The sequence below is a fragment of the Bos mutus genome, chromosome 1 (genome assembly GCF_027580195.1).
Source record: "Bos mutus isolate GX-2022 chromosome 1, NWIPB_WYAK_1.1, whole genome shotgun sequence".
NCBI classification, from domain to species: Eukaryota; Metazoa; Chordata; class Mammalia; order Artiodactyla; family Bovidae; genus Bos; species Bos mutus.
This window is the reverse complement of record NC_091617.1, coordinates 112,217,345-112,243,384: the sequence shown is the minus strand read 5'-3', so window position 1 is coordinate 112,243,384 and position 26,040 is coordinate 112,217,345. Positions and strand designations below refer to the sequence as shown.

Sequence of the window (26,040 nt, the reverse complement as noted above, 5' to 3'; positions counted from 1 at the left end):
GCCAAGTAATTTGCCTAAGATCCGGGGTAAGTGACAGTGCTAAAATTTGAACTTAGGTGGTCAGGCTCTAGACTCATGCTCTCTATTGCTACATTATGCTACACAGGGTGATATAAAAAGGATAAAAATATATTCTGAAAAGATTAAAAAAAAAAAAATCAAACAAACCAAGGGACAGGTGGAGATGCAGAAACCAAGCCAAAAAGCTAGCTGAGATTTATACACTGTACATTTTATTACATACTGGACTTTATTACAACAAATTAATTAACTTCTGATAGAAGTTTCATTAGAAAAAATGTGGATGTACTGAAATTCTTATTTGACACTGCTTTTTGGCTAATCATTCTAGTTTTACTGATTCTATACTCAGTCATTAAGGGCAGAAAGATTAATATTTCATAACAAAGGACGTTCTCAAGTGGTACAACATTCAAAGTACATAAAAGGAATATTCTCAAAATGTGGACATGACCACAATAAGAGTGTATGATCAGAGAACTTACTGCTATATATGGTGTATTTATAGTAGCTACAGACAACTGTTAATTCATGCACATTAAGTCTTTACTACCTACTAAAGGTTTCTACCTTATACACATTAAATTATTCATGTCCTAGGGTTTGGCATCTGGCCCAAAGTTAAACCGTGATGGAAGATGGCTGTAAAATTGGCTTTTCAGGGCACCAGAGAAAACCTGTCAGCTGTAATATCCATCCTGGAAACGTGGTGGCAAGTTCCTGGGAGTTGCTTTTTCTTGTGTTTTGATCAAGTCTATAATAGCTGAGAGTACTGCACAGTCTCTTGATTTAGTGTCCTTCCAGTCTACAGGATGGGGACTTTCAATCTTCTCTTGCAGAAGGATATCTAGTTCCTTTCTTAATTCCTGAAGTTGGAAAAAGTATACACATTCAATGAAGGCAGATGTACTATCAAACAGTGTAATAAATAAAAGTGACTTGATCTGGTACAAGAAATTTCATAAGCTATTAGCTAGTCATTTGTAACTATCTCAAAAACCAATTCAGAAAAACTATAAATCGATTTCTCAACACAATTTCATCTGTTGAAATAAAGCAAGGAATATTTAATGTAACATGTACAACACTTGGATAAACAAAAACACAAGACTGTATACTAACTTGCATGCAGAATCAAAGACAATCATGTGAAGTCAGTCACCTTAACAAGATGGGCAATTCTTGCTGGAGACTGAAAGATTATCCACTCATCTACAGCAATAGTTTCCTGATCATTATCTTTCTGGATGGATATATCACCTCCAAAGAACAAGAGACAGTATGGGGAAACTTCTGTGCAGTCATACAAGTATATCTATAATGAAAAGTAAGGCAAGTTAATACAGTCAAGGAATCAGAAAGGATTATTGTCACACTAATCCAGTAAAATCACTAGTATCAATTATAGTGTTTTTCTTCTAAAACAGGTATTATTATTATCCTGTCAGTGAAAATACAGACTAATTTTAATATATATATAATTTTAAACAAGTCATTTTTCATTACTTCAGACAACAAAGGAGTTTTATATTTTTGTTTCAATTCAATCAATAGCACTATTCTGGAAACAAAGTATTTTTCTAAGTGATAAAACCAAAACAATAATGTAGCTGAAGGTCTTTTTATTTATATATTAACAAAATTCCCACTTAATATTCTGAGCAGTATTTATAAGTTATATTGACAAGTCAATAAAATTCTTCATACACTGAACTCCTATATACCATAAAATGTCAGTATTTCTTGAAAAATAGGTTCTGAAAGAAAATTATGAAAATCAAATAACCTTCTGTTAATTAAAATAGAAAGATCCATTACAACAGATTTGCACATATTAAAAGTACAGGTTATTTGCTTGAGGACATTGTAAGTCTTGTTGGAAAAAAAAAATTTTTAGGATATTCCTTAATAAACTTAGGAATAAAACTACCGGATGACCCAGCAATCCCACTACCGGGCATTTATAACCTGAGAAAACCACAATTCAAAGAGACACATGTACCCCAATGTTCACTGCAGCACTGTTCACAATAGCTAGGACAAAGCAACCTAGATGTCCATCCACAGGTGAGTGGATAAAGAAGCTGTGGTACATACATACAATGGAATAAGACTCAGTCATAATAAGAAATGAATTTGAGTCAACTGTGGTAAGGTGCATGAACCAACAGCCTGTTACACAGAATGAAGTCAGTCAAAAGAGAAAAACAAGTATCATATATTAACACATATATATGGAATCTAAAAAAAATAGTACTGATGAACCTATTTACAGAGAAGAAATAGAGATGCAGATGTAGAGAACAGACTCATGGACACAGTTGGGGGAAGAGAGGCCAGGACAAACTGAGAAAGTAGCATTGCCATATATACACTACCAAATATAAAACAGGTAACTAGTGCGAAGCTGCTATATAACACAGCCTGGCGCGCTGCGATGCCCTAGAGGGATGGAATGGCGGGAAGGGGGTATACATACATAATTATAGTTGATTTACGCTGATGTACGGCAGAGACCACCAAACACTGTAAAGCAATTATCCGCCAATAAAAAAAAAAAAATTTCTTTAAGAAAACAAGTTTGTTTGTAATTATGAAAACTAAACAATTTTAAAAACACAAGACTGTTATTCAGATCCATGGCTATTTTATACATTCACTTACACTACTTGTCCTCATCTTCAGGTGATAGATAAGCCAGTTGTAGTTAAACTCAGTTTGTTCCACGTTAACAGATTTAGGATGAATAGCAACTACTCCATCAGTTTTTGTGTAAACTTTCACCCTTTAAAAAAAGTTAAAATGTAGTTTAAAAAAAAAAACAACAAAACACTCTGGAGAACTCCAAACCATCCCAGAATCAAAAGAAACTCCAGATGAGTTTAGCTTATTTCTGCATTATATATTTCCAAACTTATATTTAAGGAAAGAGAATTTTTATTTTAATAAGACATGGAAAAGTATCAGATAAATATGAACACTCTAAATCATAAAACAAATCCTCTTATAGGTATAATTACTCAACATATTAGAAAAGTGACAAAATATTCCATCATGTTTATATATATACACTATTAAAAGACAAAGAATGAAATAAATACCTGAGAGAATTCTAAGTGAATCAGACCAAGAGAATAGTCTGTACATTTTACTGTAAATCATAATACTGATACTGCTGCTACTGCTAAGTCGCTTCAGTCGTGTCCGACTCTGTGCAACCCCATAGACAGCAGCCCACCAGGCTCCCCCCGTCCCTGGGATTCTCCAGGCAAGAAACACTGGAGTGGGTTGCCATTTCCATCTCCAATGCATGAAAGTGAAAAGTGAAAGTGAAGTCGCTCAGTCGTGTCAACTCTTTGTGACCCCAAGGACTGATAAACCACCCTCAATTTACGGAATAACTGAAATGATCAATTTAAAAAAAAATCCACAGGTTACACACCCAGACAAGTAAAATTAAAAAACGGAGAATTTTGTTTAAAACGTAGTTCTGATTTTTAAAAACCTGTTCTAAAATATGTTTTAAATGGCCTCACATTCACTGAACCTCCAGCCCCATTTCAAAACAGGAATACTTGAAATAAACATACACAGCTCCAGAACAGTCTCTCCATTCTTAGGGGGTCTTTGCCTTGATAGTTAAAGATTTCACCTCAATCTGTAGGAGTCTTTAGTTAATATTATTCAACAAGGAGATATGAGATAGTATTGTTATATAATCATTGGTAATTACATTATAAAGGGTTAATCCATTAATCCCTCCTCTGTTTTTGAGGGTATCTTTTTCATGGTTTTAGGGATCCATAAAATCATCAACCATAGTCATAAGCCATTATTTAGAATAAAATCAATTATTTTTCCTCACCACACAGTCAATTTAACCAATGTCATCCTGCAACCCTACATCACTAGAACCGCAGATTTGGCAAACTTTTTCTATATGGGACCAGAGACAAAGTATTTTATAGGCTTTGGGGGCATTCTGTCACAACTAGTCAACTCTGCTAATGTAGCTAGTAAGCAGGCAGAGAATAGGCAAGGCTGTCTTCCAACAAAAATTTACACAAAGATGTTTTTTAGCCAGTATGCCAAAATGTGCTGACCCCTGCACATTTACAAAACAAAGCATCAATCCAAAGAGAACCATTGATACATTTTTTCATCAAGTCTTCCCAGGATGGCAGAGGGATATACAAAATGTATTTCAAACATTTAAGCTACCTGTAACATGTCAAGCTACCTGTACATTTTAGGGATATATATGAAGAAGAATTTGAAAAAGTACTAAAGTCAAAAAATACTCAGATCACTTAAAATGTGAATAATCCAATCACAATGATTAACATTCATGTTACCCTATTCTCAGGTACAACAGTATAGACTTCTCAACATCTGCACTCTTAACTGCTGAGTTCCTTGTTATGGGGGACTGTCTTGTGCACTGTGGAATGCTTAACAGCATCCCTGGCCTCTATGTGCTAAATGCCAGTAACACATGCGTCTCCAGTTATAAAACCACAACGTCTGCAGAAATTGTCAAATGTCCCTGGGAAGGAAAAATTACCCATGCTGAGAACCACTGCACTAGAACAATGACTGCACTTTAGGCTACCTCTGAGGTCTATATTTTTCATGTGTATAGAACAACCAACTCTTTCACCGAACATTAGTTCAAATATTTTATGTCAATATACAATGATTTTTTTTTTACACCTAACAGAAATGCCATACAATAAGGTCTTATAAAACCATAATTTTCCCACTGCTATGAGACATCTATGTTGCTTACAATATACTTGGCAAAAAACATTTGGAATGACTTCCTTAGAATATATGAAACCACTGGGCCAGTGACTATTTAATGACCGCTGATACCTAATTCTAAAGTGTCTTCCAAAAGTCTGGCACCAATTCACATACTACAAGCCATATCTGACTTTCAGTTTTTCTTTTTTCAATAGAATGAGTTAGCTTACTGGGCAAAAATATGCCTTATTGTTGTCTCCAATTACCATTGAGGCTGACTCTATGTGGACCTATATTTAAAGCTATACTTTATTTCTCAAAATAGGTAAAACCCTCACAATTTCATCCAAAGAGCTAAAGTACAAGATTATCTGTTTCATAAGAAAGGAAAAAAAAAAAAATCCTGAAGCATAATCTACTCCAAAGCAAGTTCCACTGAGCCACTGCTTTTTAACAGCTGGCTTACTGTTCTCATATTTATGTGCTTAGTCGTTCAGTTGTGTCTGATTCTTTGTGACCCCATACACTGTAGCCCACCAGGCTCCTTTGTCCATGGGGATTCTCGAGGCAAGAATACTGGGGTGGGTTTCCATGCCCTCTTCCAGGGATCTTCCCAACCCAGGGATCAAATCCAGGTCTCCCACACTGCAGGAGGATTCTTTACCATCTGAGCCACCAGGGAAGCACATTTACACTGGCATTACTAATATTCTTTGTGAATACTGGGTGACAAAGGAACAGACTTCGGGATGTGCAGTGAGGGACAATGGTATCTACCGTAAACAGTTTGCCTTCCCTTCAATAGCCAAAGTAAAGAACAGGGACCTATTACAAGTAAGAACAAATGTACAATACAAGCCGTGTTATAGTAGATGATTTCAAAAGTTTGAGAGAACAAGTAATTATAATAGTCTTCAATGCTTACATTTTTCTTTTTTTACCCAAATTTAGCCGGATTTTAGCAACTTTGGGATATAAACCAGCACAGATGACAGCTTTAATTATCTTCTCATTATCTATTTGGGGTAGGAAGGGAGAGGAAAAAAAAAAGTAAACTACTGATACAACCGACAACAGCAGCAAGTTATTTACACTGTATTTCCTGCTGTACCTGAATTTATATTAGATTCTGGATCTTGAGGATTTCTACTGCTTACAAATCCAGCTCCAAGAAGATGCTCAGCAAACTGCCCTTTCATGTTATGCAGCATCTAGGGAGCAATGGTAACAAACAGAACTAGAACACCTTTCACACAAATCTATAGGGGTTATAAAGTGTGCACTCATAAATAAATTTCATGGTGAGCTTTCCCTGCTTTATAAAATACTCTTGCAAAAATGTGATGTTTTGCAGCAGGGGATAGTTAACTACAAATTTATAAAAATCTGTTTCTGTCAACAGGGTTTTATTGAAACAAAGCCACACCCACTTGTCTACGTATTATCTTTGGCTGCTTTTGCATTACAATGGCAAAGATGAGCAGCTGCCAGAGAAACCATGTGGATATTAAGTTGAAAATATTTATCGTCCTATCTTCTATAGAAAAGGCTTGGCTGCTGTAGGGAGTAACAACTGATGTTTCAGAATTACTTTATTCAGCAAAAAGACTAATTTTCAAAATTGCTCTCCACCCCATATTTTGGGGGGAAAAAAATACAGAAAAGCATACAGTAAAATAACATTCACATATGTACTGCTAAGTCACTTCAGTCATGTCTGACTCTGTGCGACCCCATAGACGGCAGCCCACCAGGCTCCCCGTCCCTGGGATTCTCCAGGCAAGAACACTGGAGTGGGTTGCCATTTCCATCTCCAATGCATGAAAGTGAAAAGTGAAAGTGAAGTCGTTCAGTCATGCCCGACTCTTAGCGACCCCATGGACTGCAGCCTACCAGGCTCCTCCGCCCATGGGATTTTCCAGGCAAGAGTGCTGGAGTGGGGTGGCACTGCCTTCTCCACACATATGTACTACTGAGAACTAACTACCATTACATCCTGGTTCAAAAGCTTAAGGCCTGTTTCTTGTTTTTAAGAAAACGACCATGAGTAAAATAATACATGCTTTGTTATAAAAAGCATTCAAATAATATAGGAAAGTGCAAAAGACTTCCCTAATCTCAATATCATCACAAATATCATTAAATAAGCAATAATGCAGATACTCATCAGAATTGGAAAAAAATGCCATCTTAACTACGATAACAGTACAGAAGCTGTTTTAATAAAAGCATTTAATCTTAGTTCAATTTAAGGCAATTAAACAAAACTGAATTAGATGAATGTAACATTTTTATGATCGTAAGAGATATTTAATAAAGAAGGCTTGTGAGCTTAAATAGATTATGAAATATAGTCATTAAAAACATTTATTTATTTGGCTGTGCCAGGTCTTGGTTGTGGCATGCAGGATCTTGCTGTTGTATCATGTGGGGTCTAGTTCCCTGACCCAGGGTCCCCTGCATTGGGAGCTCAGAGTCTTAACCACTGGACTGCCAGGGAAGTCCCAAGTCATTTTAAAATATGTATCCTTTCAACGAATTGTGTGACTTTAGTTTTCCTACCTAATTTCTCTTACAACTGAATCACCAGGCCACCTCCTGATTTCTATCACCATTGTTTTATATTGTTCAGGACAATACCTTTTTTTCTATATCCATAATTCTCAATACCATTTTGCATTTTTCCATATTTAAATAATTTCAATGTATACTCAGCATGTATTCTCCATTCCTATATTCTTTTTGACTCACCTCTTAATACGCAGCATTTTACTCTCATTAAGTTTTTCAAGGTCAGCTCATGAGTGTCTATTTCAAATGCTTTCTTGAATGTCTGTCATTTTTCTTTATACTTGAGTATCTTGACAGAATATAGTATTCTCAAATAACACTTGGATTTAACTATCTTTTCATACTGTAGTTCACTTCATTTTTTCCTACTCAAGGGACATGTTCTTACATATATCTCTCAATACATATTCAATTACTCCTGGATTTTCTATGAAGAGACACCTGTTACCTTCATGATAGATCAATGCTATCCTCCTGTTTATGAGCTTTTTACTTATTGCTTTATTTTTTTCTTTCATGGCTGCATATACAGGCTGTGATTATCTCAAGCCTTCCTTCTAGGTAATATTTTGTTTTAAAAGATTGCCCATTTTGTTCCTTATGATGCTATGGCCTTCAATTTGTCTTCTTGGCTCAGCAGTCTTTTCATTCCTTTTACTGGTTTATTTTCTTACCTTTTACTGAAACTGCATTCTTCAATTGTTCCTAACTATGAAACGGTTGTATCTTCTGCTGAGATATGCCAGGTTCCCTTCTTTTATCCATTGGCTGTAGAATCTTTCAGAATTGTCATTACCCTTCTTTTAATTCCGTTAATGTTTGGGCAAGTTTAATTAAATATGCTGGATTCTGGATTCTTTACTCCCTTGTAGATCTGCTAAATGTCCATTACCAGAGTTCATGCCACATAGCTGAAAAGGTGTGGATATTCCTACGCCTGCTGGCTTGAGATCACTTCTCTAGTTCAGTGCAATGTCTGATGTTGCATTTGCCTTAATTGTTTACTTTCTTCTGTTTCACAAATGTCTCCAATAGTGTTTTCTCACTACACTAAGTCAGTTCAGGATAAAAATACCTATCTAAAGTTTAAAAAGAGATACTTGCCCTATTTGAGTTTAAAACAGATTTTAGAAGTATCAATGAAAATTTTAGAACAAATCCTCAAAATGGCAACTAAAGGATGGGTGCAGAAAGAGTAAACGAGTTTCTGTGTTTTCTTACTAAACTCTGGACTTGTTTATTTTCTTAGCCATTATTTTATTATGCTTTACATCTTTTTCTTGTGCTACTGCAGCTGATTTAATAGTCTCTTCTATGATTTTGTATGATTCAACTTCACAAGACAAACTCACAATTAACTTTTTGGTATAGAGCTGACTATACAGAATGGATACATATATCCCCTAATCTAATATATATAAGAATTACTTCAAAACACTCATCATTACCTGCAATGTGTTTGAAGATAGAAAATATTCCCAGCAATAGTCTTTTTCATATCTGAAACCACGTTGTTTAGCTTTTTCCCATCCCTAGGGGGCAAAGAAATAAAGCATTCATTTTCTCCCCCAAAGTAAAGATTACTTACTAGTTTGTCTTTATTTTAGTAATAATGTTTACCTTCTGATTTTTAATCTTCTCTGTAAAAAAAACCCAAATAATTTAAAAAATAACAAACTACAAAAACGTGAACTCCCCATGATCCTAGTCATTAAGAGGTATCCAAAACTGAATTTACAGACCTTTCTCTACACAAGTAAGAGCAAGTTATAAAGTAATGTACTATTCATTTACATAAAATAGCACCATTCTGCACATGATGTGCTAATCAAAAAGAACACCCTGTTAGACAAATTTCAACGCTATTATATATTTTCACCTTCACAAATATGTTTTGCTTTAAGTTAGAAAAGGAAGGACGACGGGGTGAAAAAATACTGCATTAGCTCAAAGGAACAAAAAAAATACATAAACAATCCCATAACAGGAAACTGAGTCTAGAACTACAATAAAAAGATGCTGTCTCTATACCCCAAATTACACTTAAATGTTGCAAAGATGGATGAGGCATGTTTATCCTCAGGAAAGCCTGGCTGTAAGAGAAAACATCTCTCTTTCTTAAAGAGTATACATGATTATCATTCTCTATCAAAATGTTAAATCTGAATACAGGCATAGTTTATTAATGAACAGGAAAGAACCTTCTGTCATAAATGTGAATAAGACAAAGATGGAAATGAATAATAGCAAATAATGTTGTAAAATAAATTGTTTCCTCAGTGTGTATGAGACACGTGTACCCCAATGTTCATTGCGGCACTGTTTATAATAGCCAGGACATGGAAGCAACCTAGATGTTCATCAGCAGATGAATGGATAAGAAAGCTGTGGTACATATACACAATGGGGTATTACTCAGCCATTAAAAAGGATACATTTGAATCAGTTCTAATGAGGTGGATGAAACTGGAGCCTATTCTACAGAGTGAAGTAAGCCAGAAAGAAAAACACCAATACAGTATACTAATGCATATATATGGAATTTAGAAAGATGGTAACAATAACCCTGTATACGAGACAGCAAAAGAGACACTGATGTATAGAACAGTCTTTTGGACTCTGTGGGAGAGGGCGAGGGTGGGATGATTTGGGAGAATGGCATTGAACTATATATAATATCATATATGAAACAAGTCGCCAGTCCAGATTCGATGCACGATACTGGATGCTTGGGGCTGGTGCACTGGGACGACCCAGAGGGATGCTATGGGGAGGGAGGAGGGTTCAGGATGGGGAACACATGTATGCCTGTGGCGGATTCATTTCAATATATGGCAGAACCAATACAATATGTAAAGTTTAAAAATAAAGTAAAAAATAAATAAATAAATAAATAAATAAATTGTTCACTTGTTCTGTTATCAAAACACAAAGAACAGACTTTTTTCCAAAAGGGAAAATGTAACAGTGCACTATCACAAAATTGGAAAGTATATAATTTTTTTCAAATATTCACCTAATTTTAAACATTTTCACTAATTTAACTTATTCCTGATAACTATAACATATTTTAAAAATTTAAATTGAAAATATGTCCATTTTACCTTAAATGCATTCACGACAGTCAGGTGGTCACTTTTAGTATCCTTTGCCAATTCCTTTCTTCTTGCATCTGCGACCTTTTCTTTTCCCTTAAAAACAGATGAAGGCAGCTTAAATTGCTCTGATGGTATATAAAGGAGAATGGCATTCTAATAAAAAGTGTATCTAAGCAAATAACTACCCTGTAAAAAAAAAAAAAAGAAAAACCTAGCTTTGTATTTGTATACTTCTTACCAGTGGAATCACAAAGGGATCTTTGAAGCTGAGACTAGCAGCAATGGTGAGTACCGGGTCTAAGCAACAGAACAGAGCTCCAAAAAGAATCATTTTCCCAATGTGTGGCTCAACTGGTAATCGTGCCAAGTGAACTCCAAGAGGTGTCAATTCTTCTTGTTTATCCAGAGCATTCTGTAAAGTAAGAGTTTATGTTTAAAACAGACATTGTAAAGCATCATATTTTAGTTTGCTTAAAAAAAAAAGTGACAGGCCACTCATGTCCAAATGCCCTTATATTGTTCAGCTTTAGTTCTCGTCATCAAAACATTAGTTTTGAGGTCAGCAAAGGTTAGAAACTTATTTAAACAAACAAAAATAAAATTAACTCACAATTCAGCTTTACTATAAATGTCAGAAGAAAAATGAGAAATAATGTATTAGCCAGCATTCAATAAGATAAGGAAAATCACTAAGTACAAGAGTTGTTGGGGGCGGGGAAACCAAAAGACAAAACATGTACTTGGAGTATATAATGCCCAGCCCGTCAATTACAGTACTTTAGGAGACATGAAACCAACAGCAGGGCAAGAGATAAAAAGATTTATCTAGAATCCTCCAAAATGGGGGTGACTTCTGCTCTAATTCCCTAGGTAATGTGATCCAATCATCACGCTGAGCACAGCTAGAAAAGTTGCCTGAAGACACTGACAGAAGAATTACAAAAGTCTTTTACAAAAGAATTACAAAAATTACAAGTACAGTAATTGGAGACAGAAAGAAGTCTACAGAGGTGAACAACACTGGAGCATCTTTTCCCAGAGAAGGCAACATAAATCCTCTCTGGAAGAAATTATCACCCCAAGTTCCAAGTTTTTATCCACAAAGATTTCTGTAAATACAATGTCCTGTACACATTCAAAATGACAAAATCTGAACAACAACAAAAACAGCAAACGATAGAACTCGTACTGCTCCGCCAACCCACTGGTAGTTTGTTACAGGGGTAGGGGAATTAGAGGCACAAACTAACGGACTGTGTAGGACAGACACAGGGATGTACTGTGCAACACGGAACACAGCCAACGTTGAGCTCTACTAAAAGTTTATGAAAGAAATTACCTTAATCTTACAAAAACTCTTTCAGAGACTAGGGGGAAAAAAAAAACTTTCAATCTTGTTTTCTGAGTTTAGCATAATCTTGGTACCTGCTTCACAGGGACATCTGGAGAAAGGGAAGCTAAATAACCTTATACATGAGAAACTTAAAACAATGGCAAATTGAATCACAGCAAGTTAGGTTTCTTTCAGGAATGAGAGTTGGTTTAACATTTGAAAAACTGATGTAATTCAATACATTACAAATTAAACATAAAAAGCAGCATAACTGGATAATCTCAGTAGAGGAAGAAAAGGTATTTGATAAAACCGAACATAATAAAATTATCCATGCATAATAAAAATCTAATAAACTAAGAACAGAATCTTCCTTGAGTTTCTACAAAAAAATCTTCAAAGAACATGCTCAATGAATTACTGATAGCTTTTCCTTTGAGAATAAGAAGATAAAAACATATACTATCATATCACTTCTGCACAATATTGTACTAAGGATCCTGGATGACAGCTGGAAATAAATAAAATTCTAATTATTTATAGATGTGATTGTATGCAAAAAAAATCTACATACAGTTATCAGAATAAGTGGGTTTCACAGCATTAATAAAAACAAGGTCAACATTCAAAACCAACTTGATTTCTATATAGCAGACACAAGAAAATGCAAAATTTTGAAGTTTGAATAAAATCCAAAAATACCATTAATCAAGAAGATATCCATCTCTTAAAGAGTTGTAAGATACACAGAAAATGCTGAAATACCAAGAGATTAAATAACTCAATCAATGGGAAAGAGCATGTTCTTGCTTGGTTAAGACTCAATATTGTAACTAAGACAGTGTGATACCCGCTCAAGAAAAATATACATCAATAGAATAAAGCAGAGCCTACAAATAGACAAACCCATAGACACTTGATCGATGACAACACTGCAGAACAAAGAGAAGGAAAAGGATAAACTTTTTTCTCACAGTTTCAGCCAACTGTTCCACATATCTAAAAACTGATTCTTACCTCGCCTACACACACAGACACGCACACATCAATTGCACGTGGATTATATTTCTAAGTGTGAAGAAGAAAAACTGAAAACAGTATTATCACCATGACTCCAGGGTAGATAAAGACTCATCAAAGGATAAAAAGCAGTAACAATAAAGAAAAAACTGATATATATTTCACTTTAAAATTAGGAATTTGTTCACAAAAAAACAAGTAAAAAGTGATAAGGTAAAAATACAAACATATGCAATATACAACTGACAAAAGGCTCAGATCAATAGTATACAAAAAGTATATATAATGACCTCCTATGACATAACACAAAAACTGGCACCAGAAATTTACAAATGAGACTATCCAAATGGGCTGGAAGCATGAAAAGCTGCATACAAATTCAATGGCACTCACTGTAATGCAAATTAAAACTATTAAACTACAACATACCTATCAACATGCTTACAATAAAAGACTATAGGTTGGTGATGCTATAGAGCAATGAGAATACCAACCTACCACTGGCCCTGGTAGGAATGTAAGTAGTCTGACAACTTTGGAAAATGGTTGGGCATTACCTACTGAATTCACTCCTACACGTATACCTATGAGAAACACTTAAACATGTACACTGAGAAACAATAAATACTGAAGAATATTCATACCAGTGTATGTAATTCCTTCAAATTGGAAATAAGTAAAATGCCTTTGGGGCTTCCCAAGTGAAAGTGTGAGTGTTAGTCGCTCAGTTGTGTTGGACTCTTTTGCAACCCCATGGGCTCCATCAGGCTCTTCTACGGAATTCTCCAGTAAAGAATACTGGAGTGGGTAGCCATTCCCTTCTCCAAAAGATTTTCCCGACCCAGGGATCAGATCTGGGTCTCCTGCATCGAAGGCAGATTCTTTACCGTCTGAGCCACCAGAAGCCCCAGGTGGCTAAGTGGTGAAGAATCCACCTGCCTATTCAGGAGATGCAGGTTCAGCCCCCTGGAGAAGGGAAATGGCAAGCCACTCCAGTACTCCCTCCTGGGAAAAGCCAGGGACAGAGGAGCCCGGTGGGCTGCAGTTCATGGGGTCACAAAACTGGTGGACACAACTTATTGATTAAACAACAACCAAAAATACCTTTCAGTAGCCATATAAAGAAATGAAAACGAATGAACTATACACAGCTAAAAGCAGTAATGCACATGAATTTCACAATGTTCACTGAAAAAATTCAGAACCCCATTCTTCCAAAACTCCCAACATCCCATGTGGATTTCTGTAAAGTTTATAAAGGATCAAATTAAATTGAGCTCTTTATAGAGATGTATTCTGGTTGGTAAAATCATCAAGAAAAGCAAGAGACTACCATCAGTCATGATAGATGTTATTTTTGAGACTCAGGGAGTGATGGGAGAGGGTAGGCAGTGGCCTTTTAGTATCCCAGAGATGTTCTTAACTTCTTGACATCATTAAAAATAACAGTGCTCACTTTGTAATAAATCATTAAGCTGAATGCTTTGTTTTGCTCTTTTATCCTGGATGGACATTCTGCATTGCATAATAAAAAAGTTTTTTCAAAATGCAGGCTTCAGACCCTACTGTTGGCAAGGATGTCCCAGGACTTTTCACAATTTTGTTGCTTGTAAATGGCTCAGTCAAGACTGGTTCTTAAATTCAGTCAGGAGAAAGGAAGTTATCCCACTCTGGCTTCAGACTCCAGCTGTCCTCTGGTCATCTGTCTCTACCACAAATAAGTTGATTCTCGATCACCACCTAGCTCTCTATTGCTATGTTCTATTAGAGAAAAATCCAGAGGGGAAGACTTTAATTTTAAAGTCAATAAAACCATACTGTTCCCTAATATCAGCAACCTCACTAAATCTAACCCCAATTCAAACAAAAATGGTCAGATCAGTTATAATACTTTTCATTTAAACAACTCACATTACAAGCTTATTTCAATGTTTTCATATGGACCAAATTCTCAAAACTATCTACATAGATGGCTCAAAAAAAATATTTTTAAACATGTAAAATACACCCATCAGCATCCTCTAACCCATCACTGATCAACAGAACTTGCAGCACTGATGGAGTGTCATTTCTGCACCGTTCATGCAGTAACCACTAGCCGCATGTGTCTAATTCAATTTCTAAAATGTGTGAGTATGACCATGATACTGAATTTGTAATTTAATTCAAAACTTAAATAGTCACCTGTGGCTAGTAGATACTGAGTTGGACAGCACAGTTCTGTTCTTTCTCTCTACTTTGGGCACGAACTTGCAGCCAGTCGTGTGTGGCTTCTCAAAGTGGTATTGTATAGGGATGGCTACCAACTAAGTGGGCACCTAAGACAATGAAGGCAATGGTACCCCATTCCAGTACTCTTGCCTGGAAAAACCCATGGATGGAGGAGCCTGGTAGGCTGCAGTCCATGGGGTCGTGAAGAGTCGGACACGACGGAGCGACTTCACTTTCACTTTTCACTTTCATGCATTGGAGAAGGAAATGGCAACCCACTCCAGTGTTCTTGCCTGGAAAATCCCAGGGATGGGGGAGCCTGGTGGGCTGCCGTCTATGGGGTCACACAGAGTCGGACACAACTGAAGTGACTTAGCAGCAGCAAGACAATGAAACCTGTTCCTCAAAACACTGACTTCATAAAATAAACTAAGGGAAAAAGCTGTTAAGAAAATGATAGGTAGTGGGATATAGTCTGGGGAAAAGTCACGTGCTAGTATTCCTTCAAAAATAGAAAAGCTGCCTTTATAAGATGTCCATTCTGTCATTAAGTTGCTTAGATTTGACAAAGCTATAAAAACACTATGAAAATCAGAAAGAATACAGCAACCAAATTCCTTTCAAGAATACAAGTGAAGAGGATCAAAACAAGAAACTGAAAGATTCCAAAGTTTTAAAAGATTGAAATGGAAAGATTTCAAAATTATATGTAATTTTAAGTCATGCCTACAATGAAAAAACTTGTGTGGAAAGAGCCCAGTATGACAAGTAAATCACAACAGTATCATTTTATAACTTATTTCATACTTAAAGCTGAACAGCCAAATAGGGAATCAATTTGGTCCTACACACTCATTGGCCTACTTTGCAATAATTAAGAGTAAATTTTATAATTAGCTTGCTTTACTTAAGCACTCTAAATCTAAGTTAGAATTTATTAAAAAACAAAAAACAAATTTACCAGTTCCATCAGGTGTTTTATGGAGAGTAACACTGCTTCATTCGATGGTGGATCCATTAGCCTACTAAGAAAGTGAGCAATTCCACCTAGTCTTAAAATCTGGGGAGAGACAAATATAATTAAACATGTCATATATGGATATAGAGTTTAGTCTTCCCCATGTCACTCACTCAAATAAAGCAAACCTATACACGATTTTCCAGTTAGTTATTTCACCAGAATAAGTTAAAATTATGTTTGTGATTCTAAATGTTTAAAGGCCAACATACTACTTTCAACACCCACTAACTCAATTAATGAGAAAAGTAGCAGGTTAAAATCTCAACAAGTTGATTACCGATTATCTTCAAAATAAGGTGGCTAATTTTATCAAATATATGATGCTAAAAAAAAACGGTAAGTAGTTTATAATGAGGGAATCTTAAGATGTAGTGACCGTAGCTAAGATTTACTGAACACTTCCCATGTGCCAGGCACTGTTCTAAGAATTTTATGAAGTTAATTTAAATAACTTGCCCAATATAAAAGAACTAGCTTGCCACAAGACTTGGGATTCAATCCCAGATAGTCTGGCTCTGGAGCGGTATGTAATTAAAAGCTGTTTAATATACATGTGACAGAAGCTTAAAAACAGTTTACAGTTTATCGATTTTGAACTGCATAACTTCATGTCTATGCAGATTTTTTTTCCAAAAAATATAGTACTTGCATTTTCATTTTACAGACCTTTAAATTAACTAAGTGCAGGGCAAAGTTTGTGTTCAATCAGCAAACACAACATGTAGAATCAACAGGACTAGGGTCTGACTCTGGATTCTAACCAAGCTGTTTTAATGACCCACCCTTGGGTGAGTCATTTTCTGAGGCAGAGAAGGGATACCTTGCAAGTCTAACCCTCAGGCTGCTCAGGGGTCAAACTGTACTAACACAAAAACAAATGGTGGTCTAAATTCTTTCTGGCAGATTAACGTATTACTTTCCTCTATAAAACATGCTGAAAACTAGAACCTTATTTACTTTAATTCTCCCACTTAATTTACCTTTATCTGTAAACAAAGTTCTTCCAAAGGCGTTCTTAAAATTTCTGGCAGTTGATAGTCATCTAGAAGGCTTGCTCTAAGACTGTTATATAGATGATAGCAATGACCAGGTTGAACTCTTTAAAAAGAAAAAAAACCAACAACAAGGAGGGGGGTGGGCAGGTAAGTATTATCAGTGACTTTTAGAATTCCAGAGAAAAGAAAAGGCAGGGAAAGCAGTCAATATCTATTTCTTACAAGCCACATCATAACTAATTTACTTGTTACTTCATTGTTATTCATATATTCCTTTTCCTCATCTTTTCTGAATAAGCTTAAATCCACTAATCCTAAGTCCTAGTGCTAAAAAAGACAAGGTTCCCTCCTCCTACCAATAAAATTTGGTTACCTGTTTCTCACAGACTCCAGACTGGTTGACACAAAATCAGCAGTATACATAGGTTAATCTCTGGGCCTTGTGAGCACTTTATGTAACAAATCCTGTTATTAGGTTAACCTATTATTATTTTAAAGCTCTTAGGTATGTGCTATCTAGTGAACTCTCAAGAGAGATGTTGGAAACAATTTTTTCCCTTATTTGCATCTACTGATCTGAATGATGGGCTTATCTGGTGGCTCAGAGGACCCATTACCTATCTATAGGATCTCCACCAAGGACCACACAATAAACAGTTTGCACTGGCCTTCAAAATAATTATCAATCTTAATTAGCTTTGCTAAAGGAAATTTGTATCACAGAGTCCACAGGGGACTATTTTCCCTTTGAATTAAAATACTATATATATATATAAAAGCTGAATCACTGTGTGGTACAGCAGAAACTAAAGCAACACTGTAAACCAACTATGCTTCAATTAAAAACATCAACAAAAACACTGCAATTCCACAATTAACTTTCACCAGGTTAGTGGGGATGAAGAATTCTATAAAATGCAATACTTTACATTTAGTGACTGGTCTGCATGGGGGAACCTCAATCTTGCTAGGCTCCCAATCAAATTATCCCCTCTTAATAGAGTAGAAGGTACACTTCTTGGACTAAGCCAGGACTATGACTCAAGAGCACCAACTGCATAATCCAATACACTACCTGAAGACAAGTTATACTCGAATAATCTGCAAACATAATGAGCGACAGCTTTAAATATATAGTATAAACTTATTAAAAGGCTGATAAATGGTCTGTCAAAAGATTTTTAACTCCTTGAAAATTAAGGGAAATCTTGTTTATTCTACATGTAAGAGGTAAAATAAAAACTCTTCAAACTCCAGACATGATTCTATCACTCGTATGAGTTAGGGTGTAAAATATTCTGAAGTATGCATTAAAACAAGTAATAAGGGCAATTATTTGTGTTATAGGCAAATCTTTTCTCTGATCATTAAAACAGAGGTACTGGACTTCCCTGGTGGTACAGTGAGTAAGAATCTGCCTACCAATGCAGAGGACAGAAGTTCGATCCCTGGGTCGAAGAAGATCCCACATACTGCAGAACAACTAAGCCCGTGCACCACAAGTACTGAGACTGCACTCTAGAGCCCACATGCCACAATTTCTGAATCCCGTGCGCCTAGAGCTTGTGCGCCCCAACAAGAGAAACCATCACCATGAGAAGCACATGCACTTCAGGGAAGAGTAGCTCCTGCTCACCACAAAAAATACCACGGGCAACCAAACAAACAAAAAAAAGGTATTTTTATTTCTCATGCTATCACGTAAGTGGGAAAAAGGATTTTCCTTGGTAACTCATAGTGAAAAACCAGTACAGCTGTGAAGTATAGTGATTAGGAGCCCAGGCTGTGGAAGCAAACCACCTAAATTCAAATTCCTGGCTCTGCTACTTGTAACGCTGTGTGACTTTGGAGAGATGACTTTAGATGACTTTATTTTTCTATACCTTAGTTTCTTTACCCTCAAAAGAGAGATAATAACCTACTTCACAGCACTGTGGGAGGATTAAGCAAGTTAATGTGTATAAGTCTCTAGAGGATGATCTGACATTCAAGTATTATTAATAGCAATCATTATTAGTAATATGTTTTTAAAAAAAGAAACACAATCACAGATAATATAGCTAATAAGAATATTAACTTTAATTAACCAGAATGAGGAATTAGAGGTAGAAAAACCATAAAATAAAAAACCTGACAGATACTTTTCCCAAAACAACTATGATTAAAACGACTCCCCCATCTGCTGGGGAGTAAAAACATGCTGCAGTTAAGTTTTTAAAAAGATGAAAGGGAACTTCCTTAAGTAAATTTGGTACACAAAATTTTTGGTGTTTTTGTAAGGACTTCAAAGGTCTGATCTTACCTTCCAGCTCGACCTTTCCTCTGTTTAGCGTTGGCTTTACTGACCCACTCAGCAGACATTGTACTGATGTTGTTCTGTGTGTCAAAGTGCGTCTCCTTTATTTTTCCTCCATCTATTACATAAACTACATCATCAATGGTAATGCTGTTTGGAAAACAAATACATAAAAATTGTTAAAAACACATCTAAAGCATATTAGCCTATACCAGATCTACAGACAGGGATCTTAAAACACTTTTTATTGAATCAGTAGTTTAGGATTTTCACCACTCTTCCACATTTACAAGTGGGGATCAGACACCGCATCACAGGCAGCAGCAGCAGCAGCACAGTGCCCTTTCTACAGATCACGTGCACAATTCTTATCTGCCCTGAGTCAAACTTCACAGCTTGCCTGAGGACTTTTGTAACTAGCTCTGTGAGCCCTCCAGTGCCATGAATTAACACCAGCTTCTGCAGAACAATCTGTTGCAATGATTGTACTGGTATATTAGTATCTCCAATGGAATAATTTTAAGAGTATATATAACTGATTACCAAACAATCTATCAATTCTACTCCCAACCAGAAGTACTGACCTCAGTCCCCATGCTTCTTTAGGGAAGCTTTAAAACAATCACTTAAAAGCCTATTTCTGAAGAGGCTAAAACAAACAAACAAAAAACAACCCATGTTCACTGCAACTAAATTAAAATAGGTTTAAAGAAATTACAAAGTATTTTGTAGAAAAAAGATTAAGGTATGTTAACTGTTAATAGTGCTCAAAACAAATGTAACCATTAGTAGTTGGAAATTAAAAAACAATTTTTACCTAGTCTCTGCAATGTTGGTAGCAATAACTATTTTCCGAACACCAGGAGGAGTTCTTTTAAACACCTGCAAGAATACATACATCAAAATCCCAAGAGTGAATTTCTGATACATCCATTCTTACAATTAAAGTAATTACTTCAAGTACTGCTCACTTTTAGCAATTCTGTGTTTATTCACTGACATATGCATCTAATATTTATAGATACAGTCATATCTTATACATCATCTTTAATATCACAAAATTCCCTTATGGTAAACCAAATCTCCCTTAGATATCAAAACCCTATCACAAATAAAGATTTCAAATGAAAGGTTATAATTTAAAGATTTTAATTTATATTTAAGTGGTATACAAAATTATTAATATTTAAATATAGCAATTAAAAAAAATTTTTTTTTAAATGCTGCAGAATGCAAACGTTTATTGTGCTGTCAAATTTTTTAAGGGAAAGGGACAGAAGTGTAAAGAATTATGAATTACTTAAAAACTATACAGATAAAAACAGGGCTTCCCAGGTGGCTCAGTGGTAAAGAATCTACCTGCCAATGGGGGATACACAAGAGATGCAGGGTTTGATCCCTGGATCGGGAAGATTCTCCTGGAGTAGAAAATGACAACCTACTCCAGTGTTCTTGTCTGGAAAATTCCATGGACAGAGGAACCTGGTGGACTATAGTCCACGGGGTTGCAAAGAGTCAGTCACAACTGATTAACTGAGCATGTACAGACATACAGATGACACCAACCAATAAGGCACATGCCCAATCATCAGAATGCATGCCAGCTAGCTGTACCACTGTATACCAGCTACTTAGACTGAAATGGACTTAAAAAGATCCCCTTCACATAATAAATCCTACGTCATGATGGTAGACACCACTTGGCTGAAAAGCAAACAACAAAAAAAAAATCATAAACTCGTCTCATTTATAAAAACGGTAATAAGAGAAAATGTTGTTTGCCAGTCTAGTCACATATCCTCTAGCAAAGGAATCAATATTTTATGGTCACGGCATGAGCGATGGAAGTACTTCCACACCACATACTCTTTTATTCAATCTTTGGGATCAAGAGCTCTGTCTTTCCTCTTCTCTTCCTTCAGACATGCACACTGTACCTAATCTAGCTAGCTGAGCCTTACTCAGAACTATCATACCAGTAGAGATAGTAAAAAGCCCTCAATTAAAAATATGTATATTATTTCTTACAGAGTGGAAAAAATGGATCCATTTCATTCTACCAGGGCCTGCAAACACAGTAGAAAATTACCTTTCCTTTGGGAATGCACTGTTCATTCTAACTAGAGATCTCTGAATCTGACAAAGTCAAAACATCCAAAACCATAATTAATAATACATCACTGAAATCTCATGCCTATAAATGTACTAATTCTGTTAAATCAAAATCTCAGTATCAAACTGTGTATGTCATAGATTATTCATTGCTAGGTTGAATATTTTTATTGGCTTTCACATACCTTTTCATTTTATTCAGGAAACCCAAACAAGCTATTGATAAAAGCAACCTTTAAATGTTTCCCTAATGCCGATGAAACTAATGTGATTCATGGATTACCCTCTCTTATCCAAATTTTTGTGCAGTCATTCCCTGAAGACTCATTTGCAAAGGTTCTCAAAGAAGTATTTTTTGTATGGATTACTATTTTAAAATGTGCTTTCAAAAATAAAACAAGACATACAATAAGCAGTCCTTAAAGCTTGCCTCAGTTTGAAAGATAAATTTAATAACATACCTGTGTCTGGTTAACTGTAGGCATCAGAGAATGTAAAGGTATAATAATAAACTTGTCTGAAAATTAAGAAAATTAAACTTTAAGATAAACAGCTGCAGAAAATTCCATAAAAAATACATGGTAATTCTTAATTTATATTCTCATGTATAATCAGACCAAGTATATACATTTTATATACTTGTTAATATTTTTTCTGCAAATTCTCAATTCTTATACAATGCTGAAAAGTTGGTAGCAACCTTTTCAAATTATATTACAAAAAATACAAAACAAAACATTAACTCCATTCCCACCACTAACTAAAGATCAAAGGATTTTATTTAATATGGGTGAATATGTTTGTAGACTTTGGGTAATCCTACTTTAATCAAAGAAAATTTTAAAGCAAATTACTTATTAAATTTCCATGTCCACTTAAAAATAAAGAAATAGCATTGGTAAAATGTAATACATTCCAAAAGTCGCCCACATTAAAAAAAATAATTTTGTTAGGAATATAGGAAGTTTTAGGTTTCAAAATCAAGTTGCTCAAGCCCATTCATGATTATCAGTCAACAGACAGTTTGATGTAGTACTGTAATGGGAAGGACAGAGAGAGTCACAGAAACAAGGGTAAATTTCAGCCAGATATAGCTACCAAAGTGCAACCTAACTTAAATCTATGGCAAGAATGTCCAGAAGACATTCCGGTATTGTAGTTGTATTTTCCAAGAAAGAGAACTGCTGTTACTCAGGAGATACAGTGCTTTCCACAGCCTTTATGACCCTTCTAAACTGTAAAAAGCTGTCAAATAGTGCTTGACAAAGAATACCTCCAATTACTTATCTCTGTGACACAGTATGAAATACATCCACTCTAACTTAACTTGAATTGAATCAAGCCTTCAGATATAACTTCCAGCTGGCAGGAAAACAGGATTAAGAGATGATCAAATGAAATGATACTATAAAGATTTAGACATCTTCAGAAAGTAGAACCTAGTCTTTTCCACCATGGGGAAAGAAAAGGGAAGATGGGAGTACCATTCTAAAACTAAACGATTTATCAGTCTGACTTTTTCTACAGTCTAAGCAAGCTAGTTGTGAAAGATACTTTGGGGGAAAAAATGGGAAAATCTGATTATGGATTGGATTATCAGATGATGATAAAGATTGAAAGTGAAAAGTGAAAGTGAAGTAGTTCAGTGGTGTCCTACTCTTTGCAACCCCATGGACTGTAGCCTACCAGGCTCCTCTGTCCATGGGATTTTCCAGGCAATAGTACTGGAGTGGATTGCCATTTCCTTCTCCAGGGGATCTTCCCGACCCAGGGATCGAACCCAGGTCTCCCGCATTGTAGACAGGCACTTTACCCTCTGAGCCACCAGGGAAGTCAAAACAATGATAAAGATTAGGAAGCTGGTGGTTATACTTTGGCCACCTGATACGAAGAACTGACTCACTGGAAAAGACACTGATGCTGGGAAAGATTGAAGGCAGGAGAAGGGGATGACAGAGGATGAGATGGTTGGATGACATCACCAACTCGATGGACATGAATTTGAGCAAGCTCCAGGTGTTTGGACAGGGAAGCCTGGCACGCTGCAGTCCATGGGGTTCCAAAGAGTAAGACACGACTCAGCCACTGAACTGAAGCTGGTGGTAGAACTATAAATTAATACTTCCATCCCTGAGTATAATTAAATCAGAAATCAGAAAGACAATGAATTATACCCTTTCCCTACTTCCTCCAAAATGATCTCCACATTTTTCTTGGAAAATACATACACACTCACATTTTTAAAACTAAAAGTAGATCATATAATAGAGTTTATGATGGGGGAAGGAAAGGCCAAAGTTGCCAGAGAAGTATTTCTGTTTTAAAAAATATATATGGTTGTATAGTTGAATCACGACCTATACTTTTTCTATACACAAGTTACCAATGATGAGGAAAACAGAAAGTAGAATTTCATTATAGAGAAGTCATAGTAATCAGACAAAATATTTTTGCAGTGAGAGAATAGAAAATTAATTATAGTGAATGATTTGAGGGCACTGCCATGATGGGATTTTAAAAGTATTTTAGCCAATAAAATTAGATCAAAATATTTTTCAGTGTTTTAAAAAAGTAAAATGTATCAAAGCACTTCAACAGAGTAAGGCTAGGAAGTATATTCAGAACTATTTAAAATACTAAATGGAATTTGCTTTGATTTTACTAAAGTTAACAGTGACTCCGGAAAAAGCTGTAATTTCACAGGAGAAAAATGTTCCAATGCATTTCTCTAAAACATAAGAGGTTGTATCTTTCAAAACATCCTATTAAACAATCAGATCATCTGAGAATTTTTTTTTTTTAAACTTCAGATGTTCAGGTCACATTTAACATTTGGCAGGTCACATTCTAATATCTGGCGTGAGGGTGCGATCTGGGTCTGCATTTTTAAAGAAGTGCCATGAGTGACTGTTGTACAGTTAGAGCTGAGAAATATTGGCCTAAGAGGATAAATTCAAACTTCTTTTCTGCCCAACTAATTGCAGAAGTGAGTGAAGAAACAAAAACCTCAAATGCCAAAGACTCAATTTTATTGGGCAAATTTAGGCAGAGAGGGGAAACAGTCTCACCATAAATCTAAATAAGGAACTTCACTATGTATCTACCATCTTCATCTCTGACCCAGAACTTTAGGGGGGGAAAAAAAATCCAACTTTTGAAAAAACTCAACTTGGACTCAAATCAAAGAAAATAACCAGGCTACACATAACTCAAGTACCATTCTTAGAACGGCAATAAAAATACATTTCTAAAATACCTGATTTAAACATCACTTGTGACATCAAGAGATCGTGTAAAGTGCTGATGTTGTCCCAGCCTGGTAGAAAGACCAATATTGCACCATCCTATGCAGAAGGGAAATAACTGTCATAAAGGATCACATAACAAAATAAGAGTATAATTCTGTGCACAATTAAGTCTTTGTTAAAATTATATTAGCTCAAGATAACTTTTAGTTACTAACTAAAGAGTTTGCTTTTTAAAAATAGGATTTATAATCCAGACATTTCGTTTGTTGAGTCTTTTCTTCAAACAGGTCAAACTGCTAAATCATTTTGGTATTTTGAAATTCTTGCTCCTGGTATCAAAAGCTGTTTCCTCCAAAGATTATTTTTTTAAAAGCATTTAAGAAAAAATTTTTTCAAGTCCTTGATATGAAATTGAAATGTTTCACTTTTGAAAATTAAAAAAAAAACAAAACTAACCTCTTCTTCCAAAACAATGTATCGAATAAGGGCAGCAATCAAATTCAGATCAACTTTTTCATCATCCATCATTTCTACAACATCTACAGTGCTTGCAGAATACCTGTCAAGTCAAATATAAAGTCATGAAATACTTGACAGTTTCCTGACATTTAATTAACTTACTTATAAAATTTTAAAATTAACTCAATCTGCAAATGGGAAAACATAATAAATAAAAAGAAATACTGCGATTATGATAGTGTTTACAAGTCAAATCAGTAGAGTATCCAGCTAGAATATGAGACTCGAAATGTTATCCTCAGGGCTTCTCTGGTAGCTCAGCAGTAAAGAATCCGCCTGCCAATGTAGATGACACTTCAGTATTCTTGCCTGGGAAACCCCATGGACAGAGAGGCCTAGCAGGCTACATTTAGTGACTAAATAACAAAAGAGCTGGATACCACTGAGTGACTAAACAACAATGCTACCCTTAAATATGTACAAAGTCAAGACAAACCTGCATCTTGTTTAGCCACTACGTTCTCACTTTCAAACAAAAACAGACTTACCTTTGTCTCAATTCCCTTAGATAACCTGGCCAGCGTTCTTTATAGATTGCTTCTTTTTCTTCTTTTTCTTGTCTATTCACATGCCCTTGCATGAAACCTTTCTTAAACTGGGATCTGTGTTCTTTTTGTTCTGGAACATATCTAAAATAAAAATACTCTTAAATAGCTTCACTTTGTTTAAAATTGGTTTTCACTAACATCTCTGACTTTTTAGGATTTTAAAAAATTTTAAAGAACATCTTCACTATACTTTCTAGTAAATACTAGTTAAATTTTTTATCTACAAATATGAACACGTAACATTTTAGATTAAAATCATTCTTTATGAAAGTATGTAAAAGCTCTATCAGCAATAAAAATT

The 26,040-nt window shown here is 35.4% G+C and overlaps 1 protein-coding gene across 1 annotated transcript in view; it reads right to left on the bottom strand.

The window, feature by feature from the left end:
• Positions 1-211: 211 nt before the first annotated feature.
• The window catches only part of DHX36 (DEAH-box helicase 36), a 44,846-nt gene continuing 19,017 nt past the window's right edge, over positions 212-26,040 (bottom strand). Inside the window, exons 10-25 of the mRNA XM_005907792.3 lie at positions 25,680-25,820; positions 25,129-25,231; positions 24,681-24,768; positions 21,886-21,941; positions 20,130-20,194; positions 19,319-19,462; positions 17,002-17,119; positions 15,962-16,060; positions 10,675-10,848; positions 10,443-10,529; positions 8,787-8,870; positions 5,879-5,978; positions 5,693-5,783; positions 2,686-2,806; positions 1,184-1,336; positions 212-887 (exon numbers count right to left, since the gene is read on the bottom strand). Coding sequence (XP_005907854.2) covers positions 702-887; positions 1,184-1,336; positions 2,686-2,806; positions 5,693-5,783; positions 5,879-5,978; positions 8,787-8,870; positions 10,443-10,529; positions 10,675-10,848; positions 15,962-16,060; positions 17,002-17,119; positions 19,319-19,462; positions 20,130-20,194; positions 21,886-21,941; positions 24,681-24,768; positions 25,129-25,231; positions 25,680-25,820 — 1,810 coding nt within the window. The 3' untranslated portion in view covers positions 212-701. The remainder of the gene's footprint in view (positions 888-1,183; positions 1,337-2,685; positions 2,807-5,692; positions 5,784-5,878; positions 5,979-8,786; positions 8,871-10,442; positions 10,530-10,674; positions 10,849-15,961; positions 16,061-17,001; positions 17,120-19,318; positions 19,463-20,129; positions 20,195-21,885; positions 21,942-24,680; positions 24,769-25,128; positions 25,232-25,679; positions 25,821-26,040) is intronic.